General features: G+C 36.2%; 1 protein-coding gene across 1 annotated transcript in view; it reads left to right on the plus strand.

Moving 5' to 3' along the window:
- Positions 1-14,414, plus strand: part of GABRA2 (gamma-aminobutyric acid type A receptor subunit alpha2) — a 58,345-nt gene extending 43,931 nt beyond the window's left edge. Inside the window, exons 7-9 of the mRNA XM_066317053.1 lie at positions 523-675; positions 9,066-9,268; positions 13,223-14,414. Coding sequence (XP_066173150.1) covers positions 523-675; positions 9,066-9,268; positions 13,223-13,531 — 665 coding nt within the window. The 3' untranslated portion in view covers positions 13,532-14,414. The remainder of the gene's footprint in view (positions 1-522; positions 676-9,065; positions 9,269-13,222) is intronic.
- The last annotated feature ends 2,915 nt before the right edge of the window (positions 14,415-17,329 follow it).

Raw genomic sequence — 17,329 nt, forward strand, 5'->3', positions numbered from 1 at the left:
GGGTTGGGATATTTGTTAAATTTCATGTTATAAATTATATAGATTTTGTCTATTAAATGGTCAAGCAGACAGGTTTCAATCACGTTTCCCTTCCATCATGTTTTTGACATTAAACACTGGACTATTTTATTAGACTCCAGACTCTTCTCCTGCATGTGCTGGGCTGTGATGGATCCCTGTGACTGCTTTCTAACCATGATTAAGTTCTCAGAGACCTCTTGTGTGAATGGAGAGAGTTGCTTATGAGCAGAAGCCTTGAAGGCTGAAGTACTTCTCAGTGAATACAAGAGTTCCTGGAAGTTCCTTAACACACATCTTTCATGGAATACATTGGGAATGAGAAATAGCTGTATGCAAATTCTTTCTTTATATTCTATAAAATGCTTTCTGTTACAAAATACCTTGCTACAATATAACCCTAGAACATTTTAAGTATGGCAAAATTTATCTTATCAAAGAAATGAACTTTCTTAAGATGGTAATCTTCTGTTTCATTGTATTTTGTTTGTTTGTGGCACCTAGGTGAATATACAGTAATGACGGCTCATTTCCACTTGAAGAGAAAAATTGGTTATTTTGTCATTCAGACTTACCTCCCCTGTATCATGACTGTCATTCTGTCTCAAGTGTCATTCTGGCTGAACAGAGAGTCTGTACCTGCCAGGACAGTCTTTGGTGAGTACACTGAGTAGCATTAGCTCTGTTTGCAATAGCTGAACATACTAGAAAGTACTGCTGAAGTAATAGGCTTTTTTATTCAAGTTAAAATGTTAGTAGAGTGTGATATGATTTCTAGTCCAAACAGCTTTCAACTGCAGCTTTCAGATCTCCTGAGAATCCCAAAGATTTTGGAAATTAGTACATGCAAGCAAACTGTCCTCATGTATCCTTGACTCTTTTAAGAGTTAAAAAAACCCCAAACCCACAGAATAGAAAAAGATGATAATGTTTCTATTTAAAAAGTAAATTTAGTAAACTTAGATGATTTTCTGAAGTATCTTACCTTGGTGTTATCCAAGTATTTTGGTACTTGGCAGATAAGCAAATTTCTAAATTTATTTGTTGATTAGGCAAATTAAATTTGAATTTGTCGAATTATTTGTGTCAAAATTTCAAGCTGAAATTCTTTTAAAGAAACCCTGTTCTGACGTTGTGGCCAACACTTTTTTGCTAATTCACATTGGAGACTACTGTGAGGCAGCAGACAGGTTCAGCAGAGCAATAAAATGGTGTTTCTCAAAGTAACAAATGTCTTTCCTATTTGCAAAGCAAAGTTCATTTAGTTTGTTTGCCTTTAAAGAAAAATAGATTAGCACAAAAAAATTAATGTCTGTGTGGAAGCAGCCCTCAAAAATGCTGCATAAAATTGTGTGATTAGTCATCAGTAAACACCATGTACTCTTCAAAAAATAGGCCAAACTCAAATGCATATTAAGTATGATGCACAACAAAGCATTTACTGTCGCTTCTGGTAGAGAACATGCCACACAAAGCCTTGTGAAAATTGCAGGTTTGGATATGAGTCTCATTGAAGTCAGATGAAATCAGTGTTTCAGTGGGACCAGAATTCTACCATGGTTTTGCAGGCAGCTATCAGGCAGGGATTATTTTTTTGTCTTTTCTTCAAAATCTTCTGTGAATTTATCCATTTTTGATTATGAAAGTGTGCACTCCTGCTTTCCAGCCTTGCAAGCACACTGTCAGATCCTTCTACATCTGTATCTTTGCCCTTTTCTGTATCCACTCCAATACATTTAGGACAGTGTGACTGGTTTCTCCAAAAAAAGTCTCGCATCTGCTCTTCCTAAAATGCACTTTCTGTGACTGTGTCACTGTTAACAAGGCCCTGGGATAGTTTTCCTGAAATGTGTCACTTCCTGCACACCTCTTTCTTGTTCTTGTTATATTTTCTGTTTAATTTATATATATATATTTTAGAATAAGTAGTATCTGCATGGCAGCCTGCTGCTTTGCTCTCCTGGGGTTTAGTTTAACGTGGATAACGAAGTGTCCTGCTTCAGGATGTCTTGAGGGAAGTGCACAGGAGGGCCACAAGAGCAGTGTCACACCACTCAGTGACACAGAACCTGAAATCTGTTTGCTAAGAATGATGGGCTTATTGCAGACATAGCAGTTTTGTGCTAGTATTTTATTCCTGCAGGAATAAAACACTGTGCACTGCTCAGGGCTCTCTCCCCTCCAGGCCAGCGTAGACTGGCATCCTGAACCCAGGGAAACAAGATACATCCAGGCTCTACCTGTTGAAGAACCTTAGCATGCAGCATTTGCTGCTCAGGCTTAGCCTTTTTCATTGGGTTGGGTTGGATTTTCCCTGAGGAGCTATTCTGTAACATCCTTTTACTCTCCAGATGAGGTTGCAGCATAAGCTGCCAATGGGCTCTCTAAACACAGCCTCAAGTGGATCTCCCAGTCTTTCTCCGTACCTACTGGCAGCAGTTATCACTGAGATTTCTGATAACCCTCTGGTCTCTTGCCTGAACGTGTTACAAAAATGTGCAGTTAGAATTTCATGACAAAGTTTGTCTATTGCTCTTTAGTGGTTTTTGACTGTACTTAAATATTCTTGTCAGTTAGAGCTGGGCTGGTGCACTCAAGGTTTCATCTGGGTGATACTTTGGAATAGACTCCTTCCTTTTGTCCAGTGACAAAAGAAGCCCCTACTACATTAAATTGTTTACTACATTGTTAATTAAACAAGCTACATTCAGCAGGGAATACAAAAATTGTAGGGGGTATTCCTTTACACATTTATTGATCATACTTAGTTTTTGGTTTTTATATGGAGTAGTCACTTGCTAGATACCCATCTTTGCGATGTATATTGAATATATCAATATTAAAATATAATTAAACAAGTTACTGGTTTTGACAAAATGTTTTTGAAAATCAACAAAAATCAGTGAGAAATTTAATTCAATTATCTTCTTGAGAGCTAAGGGTGAACTACTGGAATGCTGTTCCTTTCAAAGAAACATAACCTCTAGTTGCTCAAAGCACCACTTAGCATGTATTATTTAGTGGGTGAAAGAAGTTTTCCCCCTTTCTCTTCTCTTGCAATGTGGTTTCAAGTTCTAGGTTAACATCAGGGGTTGGTATAATGAGGCTTACTTTAAAGTTGAGCTCTTTAATCCCTTTTTTATGGCATCTATTTAATATTGTTGACCTACGCTATCCCAAATGAATTATGGCCTAATGCTGTATTGCTTCAACTTTGCTTTAAATGATTGGAAGAAGAAACTTTTGTCATTGTTGATTAAATAAGTCTTGAATGTGTTTTCTCTAGCAGATAAATCTGATTGCATTCTTAATGAAAGAGAATAAGACTGGTTCATAATGCCTTCATTTAGTGCAAGATTACAATCTGTTTAATTTAGTAATGTGTTTATTGTTATGCGTTTAGTGTCAACAGTATTAGAAAAAACTAATCTTATGTCGCTTATTGGATTCTTGCTTCATTTTTAATGGGTCATAACATTTAGAAGCATCACATGTATTTGAAGAGCAGCACTAGATGCAGGTGACAGAAAATCAGAAATTACTTTTCTTAGTGCTGCAGTTATCTGTGTTTTAACTCACATGGAGCATCAATGAGAATGATAAAATAAATGCAGTTAGGTATATATGCTTTGTTAACTGAAGCAGGAAAGAACAAAAATTAGTCTTATTATTTATTATATTGTTGAAAGTAAAGAATTTAAAATTGATGTAGCTATGTTCTTTTGTCAGTTGACTGTGATAATTTTATTATTACTCTCTGTTCCTGTGTCTGTTTCCACTTGTTCTTGATGTGGGTCCTTTCCATGGGGTACAGTCCTTCAGGAACAGACTGCTCCAGCATGGGTCCCCTGTGGAGCCACAGGTCCTGCCCAAAGCCTGCTCCAGCGCAGGTTTTCCATAGTGTCAAAGCCTCCTCCAGGCCTTCACCTCTTCTTTTTGGGATCCTCCATGTGCTGGGGGTCAGTCTCTGCTCCACCATGGCCCTCTCTCTGGGCTGCAGGGGCACAGCTGCTTCTCCATGGTTTTGACCACAGGCTGCAGGGGGATGGATCTCTTATCTGGTGCTGGAGCACCTCCTCCCACTCCCTCTCCACTGACCTGGCTGTCTGCAGAGCTGTTTCTGTCACATATTCTCACTTGTCTTCTCTGCCTGCAGTTGCTTCTGCCCAATATAATTTTTTCTCCATCTCAAATATGTCATCCCAGAGGCACTGAGAGTGTTGTCCTTGGGCTTGGCCTTGGCCAGCAGTGATGGGTCCCTCTTGGAGCTGGCTGGCTTTGGATCTCTCAGGCATGAGGGAAACTCTTGGCCTCTCACAAAAGCCTCTGCTGTAGCCCCCCACTACCAAAACCTTGCCATGCAAATCCAAAGCAGCTTTTTATTTGTGACACTACAGAAAGAGGAGCCCAAGGAAAGTTCAGATTTGTTCTCTGGTTATTTTCACATGGGAATTGAATAATAGAGACCCGTCCTTTTCAGCAATTCCATAGATACAAAGTACCTTTTCCCATTTCAATGAAAAAAAGCCCTCAATTGTCTTTATTCTTCTCTCCTTTCGTATGTTGCAGATTATCTTTTGTGCCTTTGGAGAAATACCACATTTCTGTTTATAATTTCTTAAATGGAAATTTCTGCTAAATGTAGATATAATAATATCTAGAAAAACTAAGAGATAGGCAGTGGGTAGTGGAAAACTAGTCCTTACTAAGAGACTGAGTTGTCTGCAAACAAATACATCTCCTCAACCCAGAGATGTGTGAGGACACTAGTTCATATTCCAGTGGTGGCATAATTGCATGCAACTTTTCCTGGAGCTGGGGTAAACAGCACATGCCATTCAGTTTTGGGAATAAGCTTGTGTGTTGCTCAATGGGAAATTGTGTTCCATTGCTCAGTATTGATCCAGTGAAGCAGCGTGGTACCTCCTTCACTGTATGGATACGTAGCTTACCCAACTTGAATCCAATTGATTGAATCCAGCTTTTCTGGAAATAGGTTCTTGCCTCTCAAGCTATTTAAAAAGGCTGGTTTGTGTTGTTCTTTTAGTAAAAAGGGGTAGAGAGAGTGCTTGAGCTATTTTCTGTAATCTTTCTCTCAGTGGTTATTCAGACTTACCTGCTGGTGTTCGAGCAAAATGATGGTACACTCCTTTTGTATTACATTCTCTAGTAACACATAGACACTGAGTAAATAAAAGCAAACAACATAGTGTGCAGCCAAATGTTATGGTGCAGTACTTTAATATCATGCTACATACAGAATTTTTAAGCTTTTGCCTACAATTCTAACTGTTCAGTCTTGGAGTGATAAAATTAAATAGTAATCTGAATCTCTGAAATGGTCACCAATCTTTTGTTTTTGCTGTTATTCGTATTCATGAATCTCTTTGGGCTTATGAGTCTCTTTGGCTTTTGGACCAGGTTGGGATATCTAATTACCAAAACACATTTGCAATTGCTGTTAAAAAAATAGAACAATTAAATTAATTTCCTTAATTAAAAAAAGGTGCTTTATCAATCTTTTTTGTGATATATTCTTCAACCATTATGTGTAAGTTTGCAAACTTCTGTGATGAAAGGATAAAATAGTGGGATGAGTAGCCTGAAATTAAAGGAAATAGAGCATATTTAAAACATCTTGTACAAAGTATTTGCAAAGCTACAGTACCTCTTTATTACAGAACTGTCCTTTGGTAACTCATTAATTAGGCCTTTCACTTCCAAAGGAAGTGTCCACATTCTAGCACAAAAGGCTAGGATATGTTTAGTTGACTAAAGTCTCTTCAAATTAGAAAAATCAGCTAGTACACAAGAGGTGAAGTTAGGGTCCAAAAATTTGTCCCTGTCAAGGAGTACCCTGACTTTTCCACATAAATGTGGGCATAAAGTAGTCATCATGACAGATTTTAACTTTAATATATATGTGTTAGCTCTTCCAATTTCCACTCTGTGTTTCTAGTTAGAGGTTTCTAGTTTTTCAGATTACCTCTGCCACAGTTATAAGCATAACAGAGCTGGTATTTTCCAGATATCTAAGTCTAGTGCTGGTGAAAAGTGTTGAATTTGCAGCTCTGGAGATGGATTTTCTCTCTCCTGTAAGCAAATGCTATTTCAAAAGCAGCACCATAAAAGAAATCCAAAAAACCATCCCAGGCAATCAAATAGCTCCAGTCTTGGCTGCAATGGATAAACCTGTAGTGATAGCAGATATTTAGCTTTATAGGCTTCACTGCTGAGAACAAACCTTGTAAGGATGTTTTCTGTTAAGTAAAAAATGCTTTTCTGTTAAGTTAAAAATGCTTGGTCTTCTTTGGAGAAAGGAAATGTCAGTGGTTTATTTTTTGGACGTTTTTCAAAGACAAACTGATGACTGCTCATGGTCCCTTACAAAATAATACATGACTGTTTCTTCTGGCATCAATTCAGTTGCCACATCAGCTGGATGCTGGGCTTTTTACCTGTATTTAAACTTTATTTTTTCTGCATCATAGGGAAATATCATGCAGTCTTTACATAGCCTTTTAAATATTTTTTTGACTACTTCATTTTAGGGGCTACAATCTACTCCCTGTTTTTTATACCAATTTTAGTTCACCAGTGTTATGAAATGAGCAAGCAATGAGGAACAGTTTTGTTCTGATCAGTGTGTGGGTTTATGGGGTTTTAGGTTAAATCTTTGTGAAATAAATGAGTTTTGTTTTACAAGTTGACCATGTTCTTCCACATTAATAACTTTTCAATCCTCTCAGGTTTAGCAGTGTCAAGGAGGCACGTAATTTCCTTTCAATCCTTTTTCATAAAGAAGACTTGATAAAACTGATTTTTTCAAATTAACTGTAATGTGCAAAATCATATGCCTTTTCTCTGAAGAATAATAGCAATATAAAAGGTCTAGAGAATCCTAAACTGAAAGATATTACAGATTAAATTTTCTATCCAATTTTTTCCCATTCAATTCAGGTTAAATGACTGTGGTAGCTTGAACATCACCAAATTTATCGAGTGAAGGAGTAAATGAAAGTATGTTGGCAAAGGTCTGACAGCGTGCTGCTTGATTAGCATTTGGGTCACAAAGTGGTGTAACTTGCTGAACTTTCTAGAGAAATTGTCAAGTGGTAACATGGAGTAACAAGATTTAAATTCACAATGTCTTAACTGGAACTAGGAAAGGCCAGCAGTAAATCTTAAATCAGATTTCTGAAGAAGTCAATGTGGTTTCCAGAAGATTAATTTATTCTATAAAGTGGGATTTAAACTGAGCAGTACCTTAGCAACTGTATATATTTACATGTGGATAAGATCACCTTATATCTGAGAAACATTCACTTTACTGATACTTCTGTATAATTATAATGATTTATCTGCAGCTCAGGACTGGTGTTCAAATTTACATGTGATAATTTTAAATGTAAGGTAGGCTGTCTTTTTCCCGAGGTGCTGAAAATAATTAAGCCATATGTTCTGTAAGTGTTAGGAGAGACTAAGTCCTTTACAAAATATATTTTGTCTACAGATTTTCATACTGCACTGTATGATAGCTGCTTCCTTTTCCATGTATAGGCTGGTAGATGCCAACAGTGTCGTGGCTGATTCCAGGCCAAATCCACTCCTTTAATTTATGGAGGCTGAAGAAACAGCAATTAGAGGTTTATGTTTGCTAAGGTCTTGATACTGTGTGACTCAGCAGGATGTATCTGTGCATTATTTTCCCTGCTGCACAGACCTTTGAGAGCACTGAGGCTGAGTCCACTTTGCTTTGCTCTGTCACCCTCTGAAGCACCTTCAGAGATGGAGATTCTTTACTCCAGGGAGGGATGAAAATTGTGAAGTCTGAGGAGGTATCAGTAGATGCAATTGCTGCCTCTCTTCCCTTTCACACAGTGGGTAAAATTGCTTCTTCTCTTGTAGCAGAAGGAAAATATTCTCTCAAACCCAGGTGACAGATTGCTGACAGCAGAAGGTCTGGCTTAGGGAGAGTGACTTTCCTTTCTCTTGGGAAGCCTCCTACAACAATTTTATGAGTGTGTATTTGTTGAAGCTGTGATGTGCTGTTACTAATATTTCTGCCATGGCATCTCCTTTGCCTGTCATAGTGAAGTGTAGGTTTGCTGATGTGTGCTAAGTATATCACTTTGTGCTGCTTTTAATTCTGGAGACATACTTAATGGTGTGCAACAAAAGGAATAGCTTAGTTTGTGCAAGTGTGATTCAGCCTGAGGTGGGAGAACTGATTTACTTAAGGAATGGAGACTGTATTTATGGATTTGGATTTCTGCTTGTTAAATCTGATTCAGAAAAAAACTCTTCTCTTCCTTTCCTCCCATGTCTCTTCTTCCTGATTCTTTTGGGAGGGATTTTTTTTTTCCTGGGTCCTTATTATGTAAAAAGTATTGCAAAGTTCTTTTAGTAACTGCCACAGTGAATTCACAGTCTTCATGTATCACCAGCTCTTGTTTTGTGACACATAATGCAGTTATAATCTGTCACTTCAAATCAATGCTGTTCTAGAAAATAATCCGTGTCACCTGAATGAAAACTGACCCTGTTTATGTCTTCAAGTATGTCACTGAATGGTTAGTAAGACACTGAAAAAAAAGAAATAATCTCATAACAAGAGTGGATTTGTGTGGTAATTTCAGTAAATATTGGTCCCAGGCCTGCAGCCATTGTAGAGAAGCCAGCTACCAAACATTAACCTATTAATCATTACTTTAATGTTGCTAAATATTATGTATCTGTGAAGAAATTAGTAATTTTGTTCCTTAAAATACCCTATCCTGCCCTGATAGGTTAAAAAAAAATTTTTGTAACTAAAGTCATCAGCACAAAAAGGGAAATTTAGACAAGAAATTGAACTGAAATTTCTTCAAAGGAAACTCCAGAAAAAGTATTTAATATAATTCTAGCAATGTTTGTCACCAACTTAGAAAAAAACCCGCATTTGCATTGTGTTTAAAAAATATGCCACAATATTTTTTGGTTTATTTTTGCTAACATTCAAAATGCAAGTGAAATTGTTGATGTTCTGTTTTTGTGTCCCCTTGCAGGAGTAACAACTGTGTTGACAATGACAACACTAAGCATCAGTGCTCGAAATTCACTCCCCAAAGTAGCATATGCAACAGCTATGGATTGGTTTATTGCTGTTTGTTATGCATTTGTATTCTCTGCATTAATTGAATTTGCAACTGTAAATTATTTCACAAAACGAGGATGGGCCTGGGATGGAAAAAGTGTAGTCAATGATAAGGTAAGTCCTAAGGAAATAGTCTTATTTCCAGTCAATTACCTAAACCAGCTCTAATAAATTATTTTAATATTTATATCTATCTATCTATATATATAGATATATATATAAAGATGCTTTAAATCAAAAGAATGTAGATGTATTTTCTGTCCTGAACAGAAAAATATATCTGCCCCTATGTAGCTAATCTCATTTGTCTCACTAATACAGATTTAGTTATCAAGAACATTATTTTTTATTTTGGGATCTGTCTGTCTTGCTTTTGACTTCTCAGATACAACTGTTTATCTGGTTATTCAAAAAATTTAAACCAGATTGTATTGGTTGATCACCTTTTTATTTTTAAATTCAATTGAGTTGGAAATAAAAAATACAGAACTATATAATGTATATTAATTTTCAGGGTATGGAAGGTTTAGAAAAACAAATTACTATTCATATATGTAAGTACTGTGAATAACAAAATCCAGAACTTTTGAATACTTCCAGTATTCTCAAACTTATCCCTGATGATAGCTAAACATCAATTTTAAAACTACTTTAGATAGCAGATGTGCAGTATTATTCACCTATGATGCATTGATGCTTTAAGTACACAGAAACACAGTCATGCGTTTATTTTCTGTTCTTTATAATGGTATAGCTGTGATGGAATGAAGTTTTAACCCAAAAAAGTTTCTCATTTCACAAACAGAATGAGCTGGGGACACACCTAAATTTGTGTATTTGCAGTTTAGAACTGTATTAACACAGAAAAATTATTAAAGCTCACTCGTTTTGACTGACTTAATATATTTTATCCTTTTTTTTTTCTATCTCAGTCCTTGATATTGCCCATGAAAATAGATTTCTGAAAAATACACAGATTTCTGTGATTCTTCTTAAAATAAGATAGAATTCTATTTGCCTCCTAAATGATTGCAATAAACGTGAAGCAGGTTTCATTAACTGATTTCTCATCAGTTTGAGTGCATGAAGAAGCAAAATGTTCAGTTAATAGTAAAAGAGAATTAGAAGAAATATTCATTCTTCATAATTGCCTGTGACTTCTGGAAGGGCATGAACTAGCCATGACTTCAACATCTGTTACCTCCTGCTAGAGGTGAATCAGGGCAAGTTTATCAGCATGTCATGAGTGAAGCTTTTCAGACTGGCACATTGCCCTGGCATGGTGATAATGTTGGGAGTCCTTATAAACTCTCTGTTCATCCTTTGGTCATTCCTTTAAAGTAGGACAGTGTTGTCTCATGATCTCAGGAGGGGCAACTGTTTAGCAGCTAGGCAGTATTCCTTCCGTAGGAGTGACAATAATATCCATTGCATTCTAAGATTTATTTACCATCCTTGTGTCCAGTTCTCTACTTTCTTCAAACTGACTTAGCAAAAAAGATAAGCTTTTAACATAGTCATAGTTTCTCATGCAAAAATATGGTTCATCTTTATTATGCAGGTCTCATTAATGGTATTACAGAAACCTTTTGAAAACACACTATTGTGCCTGAAAGGAAGGAGTTATAGACGAATTAAAGGGTTCCTCTCCTAATTTGATTTGGTAATTCGCTCTTTTTTTAGCTGAATGCATCTGTACACCTAAAGCCAGGCTTACTCTTCACCAATTAAAATGAAATATGTTTCCTCAGTGACAGTTGTCTGTGTTCACATTGTATGGAAATTCTCTAAGTGCTGTTGACATGGAATTGGCCTCACAGGAAAGCAGGTGCAGGAAAAAGCTACATATTTGATCAACTATTTTCACACTGCAGTCAATAACAATGCTGAATTCCCAATTGATTCCCAGATTCTCTTTTTATGTGACACCATCTTCTAAGACAAGGTATTTTGGGCACAACACCAAACCATGAAGATCTTAGCAAGATTTTTAGATGGCCAGGATAAATATCAAATTGGATTCAATTTAAACCCAAAATTAGAAATGGAATAGATGCCTCCCCATGGAAGTAAAAAATTGAAATGCACCTATATGAGAAATGTCGTAAGAATTCCCTTGTGTCACTTCCTGCAGATTAAAAACCAGAACAAACCAATTCAACAACTGATGATTTCTTATATGATCCAGAAGTTAACTATTTCTTCATCTGCTTAATTGTGTATTTTGTGGAAGAGATGGACTAAATCCAACATTTATTTGTTTTTCTCTAAATGATGTACATATATTTTAAATTACATTATATTATTGTATTATATTTTATATATAAATTATATATGCTATATTTATGTATATGTAAATAATATATATTGCTTCCTGAGAAACTGCTTTCCATTCTTTCCTGTAGGTTATTAGAAATTCCTTAGTCTGAGGTTGCTGGATCAATTTATACCATTACAGGCTTATTGCAGAGCTAGTGTGTGACCCTATGTATTTGTCTAAAACCCCAAGCCTGGATTCATTCCCTGTACATCCCTGTGCCCATGTGTGCACGTGGACTCTCCATTGAACTGCCCCTGGTTGAACTTTAGCCCTTTGAAAGCATACACAGTCCCATAACAACACAGAATTGGTGAAGCTGGAATTGCCCTCTGGAGATAATTAAATTTATCTCCCGTAGTGCAAACAGGGTCAACTAGGGATGGTTGCTCATTGTCTAGATATTGTTTTTTAATATCTTCAAAGATGAAGATTCCACAACCTCTCTAGGTAACCTGTGGCAGTGCTAGGTGATGCTCATAGTAAAAATTGGAGATTTAATACTTTAGTGGAATATTCTGTGTTTCATTTTGTGCTCATTGCCTCTTGTCCTTCCAGATTTCACTGGGAAAAGCCTCATCCTCTTTATTCTCAGATATTTGCATACATTGACAAGACTCTCCCTGAGCCTTCTCTTTTCCAGGCTGAACAGCCTCAGTGCTCTTGGCCTTTTATATTTCAGAGGCTTCAGGGTTTAAATCATCTCCATGGTCCTTCACTAGACTAGTTTCATTATGTCCATGTCTCTCTTGAACTGGGAAGCACAGCCCTGGATCCAGCACTCCAGACGTGCCTCACCAGAGCTGAGTGGAGCGGAATAATCACTTCTCTTGGCTGGCTGGCAACACTCTGTAATGCAGCTCAGAAGGCTGTTTGCCTTGGAGGGCTCCCTGCTGGCTTGAGTGTAACTTGGTGGCCACCTGGACCCCCTGGGCTTTTTCTACAAAGCTGCTTTCCAACCCATTAGCCTCAACCTGCACTGGTGCATAGCTCATTCCTCTCCAGGTGCAGGACTTAAGTTTCTCTTTTCTGAGCATCATTAAGATAATTCCATCCCACTCTTTCTATCTTCTGGTGGTTTTTTAGGTTCTTAGTCCTGTTTTCATCATTGTTATGCATTTTTTTAACCAGTAATTGATGGAAAATAAATAGTTCTAGGGCTAAATCTCAGCTCGGCTCTAAATCCTAAAGTCAGGATTCCTTCTTTCATTTAATTGCAATCTCTTCCTGACCTCTCTCTATGTGTGTCTATGTATATATATGCATAAACAGAATCTCTAAAAAATGTATACCCTTAACTGAAATTCATTTATTTATTAGTGGCATGTTATGACGTGCCCAAATAATAGTTGTGCTAGTTTTAAGTGAGAAAGGTGGTCTAATTTTTCTACAATGATGGATAATCTTCACAGAAAACATTGTAAATAACTTGCAATTCTGTTGTAAGGAGACGATGCAAAGCCACTACAGAGAGGCCAACTCTTTTCCAGTTATGCTTACCATCACAGTAACAGAGACTTTCTCACATAACTTCAGTAGGGCATTTGATGGTGCAAGAGCAATCTTATGTCACCTCAACCTTCTCTTTGGATAGACTGGAAATGTCTTTCTTTATATCTGAATTTATTGGCATGGTATATATATTTTTTTTAATATGCTCGCTTGTTTCTTTTACTTTTGAAATTATGTTTTATTAAGTCTATTCTGGCAAATACACATGAAATATTTAACTTCCTGCTGTCTCCCAATAGAAAAAAGAAAAAGCATCTGTCATTAAGAAAAACAATGCCTATGCAGTGGCTGTTGCCAACTATGCTCCAAATATTACCAAGGACTCAGTGCTACCAACCATCTCCAAGAGTGCTACGACTGCAGAACCCAACAAGGCAAAACCAGAAGCGAAGCCACAAGAGGCAAAGAAGACATTCAACAGTGTTAGCAAAATTGACAGAATGTCTAGAATAGTGTTTCCAGTCTTATTTGGTACTTTTAATCTAGTGTATTGGGCTACGTATTTAAACAGGGAGCCTGTCTTACTTGGCTTTGCGCCATCAACCTAAAAGCTGACTTGCACTGAGGACTTCAAGCATCATTCTAATCAGATAAGTTGTTTGCTATGTACAGTCCGACTAATAACTGCTAATCTGTGAACCATTATGTACAGTGTGTATATAAATGTCTCATCTGTGTGTCTCCAAAGGAGGGACACAGTGTTAATTCATGGGTCTGTAAACAGATAGCACCCATGGCAAATACAGCCAGCTCTTTAAAAGTTAAACCCAGGGGACTTCTGTTAAACTAGGATTCGAATATACAGAATTATATTCTCTCCTTACAATGAGACGAAGATGTGATCCTACATAATTATTTAGGAGCAGTATTTTTTTAATTTAAAGTTAAAATATTTTTCTATAAAGTAACTAATTCTACTTTAGTGAAAGAAACTGTCATTTAAAAAGGTGATTTTTTTAAAAAGGTGTAATTGTTTCATACAATAGCAGTACCCATGTACATAACAGAGTACGGAGGTCGTACAGTTCTGCTCTTCACAAACATTCTGGATACAAGTTAGATTGAAGAGGTAGTAAACACCACTATATGGCAAAAGCCACAAGTTTCTTACTTCTTTCCTCTTGGAAGTTGTTAATAAATTCATCTAATTGATTTCAGGGAAAAGGGTTAATCAAATTCAGTATCAACCACCTTCTGCTAGTGAGATACCTATTTTTTCACTGTTTTACTTATTTGATATTACTAAGATGAATTGTCTGGTTCAGCAAAGCTCGATTTTTTTTTGTTGTTATTTTTTTGATTTTGTTCTTAATAAATTATTTTTAGATTTATAGAATCACTCAAAATTTTTTCAGGTTCAAGTTTATCATTAATATAATATACTTTTTTTTCTTTGCCTTTTCTTTGCATTTCTAAAGCCTGCAAATAAAATATTTACCTGTATTTGTCCCAGGAAGCACTGTTTTCAAGGGAAACAAGAACCATGATTTAAGTTCAGGAATATGTCCATATGATAAATAAAATTTACTGCTGCTTTTGTAAATTGCAACTTTACATTTCGCTGACATAACTTTACAACAACTTTGTATACTAGAAATGATTTTGCTAAGATTTGAATGTTATTTTTTTAATAAAAGGTCATGCATCATCAGTAGGCATCAACTGTATTTCATATACACAAATATAACAAAATTGGATCTGCCATTGGCAATTTTATAAGAGCATTTAATACTATCAGTAAAATTGTTTTTCTTCTGAGCCTTTGCAAAGATTCTTTATGCCCCTAAAGGCCTGGTAAATCATAGCATAGATAATAATTGTGTACTGTATTTAGATTTTAGTATACTTGGCCAATGAAAAATATTTTGATTCACACATACATTAGCAGTTATTAGTTGACCTTTAAAAAAGATACACCTTTATGATGATGTCTTCTAGTAGAGACATATGTAGTCGTATAGTGTCATTTATTGCAGTTTTGTACAGTAACTTGAGTATAGTGCATAAAATAGATATGTTCAGAGTTAAAAAAAAAAAAAAAAGTTGTACAAATATTTCTAAAATCAAATAAAAGAGTATCTTAAGACATGGAAGTGTGCTAAAAACAACAAAGAGAAACACCGCTTTCTTTTGCTGTTTTATTTTCTTGCTTTTTCTTTGCTTTTGATGTGATTCTGTTTTGTACTTTGTGTGACAGTATAGATGCCAAGGTCACAAATGCATATTATAAATAGAATTAATAGTTAAGACAGAGTTGACGTCAGTAAAACAAAGACATTTAGTAGGTAATAAAAGAAAGGGAGAAGCATGGACAAGGTGTGTATCCCTTGAATTCCCTCTAATTAAACTGTCAGACTAAACCTTTCTCATCAACAGTAGCTTAAAAATGAGCACTTTACTCGGAACATTAAAATAAAAATATCCTTATTTTCATATATATTTATATGTAAATGTAGATCTTCCATGTAACATGGAGATGTGTGCAATAGTGTGATTATGAACAAAAGGCTAGAAGGCAAGCAATAATAATAAAAAAAAGGAATTTTCCATGGTATAAGCATACATTTTTAAAATGTTTCATTTGTAAATTATAAAGTTTCCCTCCAACATCACATTGTCCAGGTATGAATAAATATATAAATATGTACATATGTACAAATAATTGTAAATATTAGGACTGTAGAAAAATCCCTTCACTTTTAGCTCTGTTTTTGGCAAAGGGCTCTGACTGTATAGTTTAATGGAGGCCCCTGCTAAAATGCTCTTGAACTTGAATAGCTCGATTATGTTTTCTGTGGCTGAGGTCTCCTTCCTGTGACCTTATGAGAGTTCTTACCTTCTGTTCATGTCAGCAAGATCCAAACCTCACCTGACTGAGGTATGAGAAACAGAGGTTTGTGCTTCACCCTTGGCTGCATCCCAGGTACTCAAACCCTTCACAGTGCTGAAACTGTTGTGTATTTCTCCACGTACCACACTGTAGAGTCAGAACTCTCCCCATGCCAAATATGAGTCTGCTCAGTCGTGTTGAGTTACTTGATAAGGAAGGATTTTGCATCCTTATCCAAGAATGAGACCTTCTCAAAGGCTTTTAATGGTTAAGTCATCTCCAACAAGGCTTTCTGGAGAATAACATCTGGGTAACTCAGAGCTGCATGCAAAAAAGCGTATCTTCATTTTGCACAAGAAGCCCAATGCTGTCTCATGTTAGTCAGCCCTGCTGCTACCACTTTTATTGGGTACAACTACTTTTTCATTCACTGACCCTTTTCTCTACACTTGCTTGTGTCAGTAGAAAAAACAGGCGCTTATCACCTGGTGAAGTTACATTTATTGCCCACTTACATAGAAAAGTAGGCATACTATGTAAACTCAGTGAAAAAAAAACCCAAAACATTTTAAATATTTACATGCAGTTATTGTGGGCATCAGCAAAGTTTTTAAATGGGTGTGCTCCAGAAAATTTAGTTAGTTGGTCTACATTAAAGCAATCTCCTTCTATGGGAAGAAGAATTATGCTTTACTGTTCCACTGCTGGAACAGCTACAGTGGCCCAACTGGGTGCACATAAGTTGCAAATTTGTAAGACTACCAACTGGATAAGTGAATATAAATGTAAAGCTTTAAGTGAATGGGAACATCGTGCAAGGAATACCAGAATACAAGAGTTAGGCCTTATTCTCATTTATAAAGAATCTGTCTCATTTCATTTAGTATAGAATCTGTGTCTGGGATTTAAAAGTTTATGTCGCAAATCTATATGCCAAATACGTAGAGGTTTCCTATAATTTGAGTAAATCTTACAGTCTTAAATACTTAAAGTGGGGAGTATGAGTCAGAAAATGCAAGTCACTTCTCTATCAAGGACTTGCACATGGGATCGGCCAGTGAATTTTTTGGTTGATGTATTAATCTAATTTACTTCTCCCATTATTCTTGGGTCAACGTGTCATATTTTATGACTTTGGAAATTAAATAAATAAATGCAAAGATAAAACACTGTGGTAAAGTTAGATTGGAGTTACAGTAATTCTAAATGAGGTTTATGAAATAGGCTTCCAGTGTAGTACTGGGGCACATACTTCTGGATGCATGCATCAGTTAATTTAACAGTAATTTGTAAACCAGCACGAAAAGTAGAGATCAGCACAGTTTATCAGCCAGAGTTGTCTGCTGGAGACTTCATGACAGAAGAGTAGCTTTGAAATTTCTCAGTTATGCTGTGGCCAAGTAAATTATCTCTACCTGTTATATGTGAGCAAATTCAACTTGTAACTGCTGCATTGTTGAGCATCTTTAAAAAAAATGCTACTGTATGTGTTCTGAGATACGAGCTTTAATTTGGG

The sequence above is a fragment of the Sylvia atricapilla genome, chromosome 4 (assembly GCF_009819655.1).
Source record: "Sylvia atricapilla isolate bSylAtr1 chromosome 4, bSylAtr1.pri, whole genome shotgun sequence".
Classification (NCBI taxonomy): Eukaryota; Metazoa; Chordata; class Aves; order Passeriformes; family Sylviidae; genus Sylvia; species Sylvia atricapilla.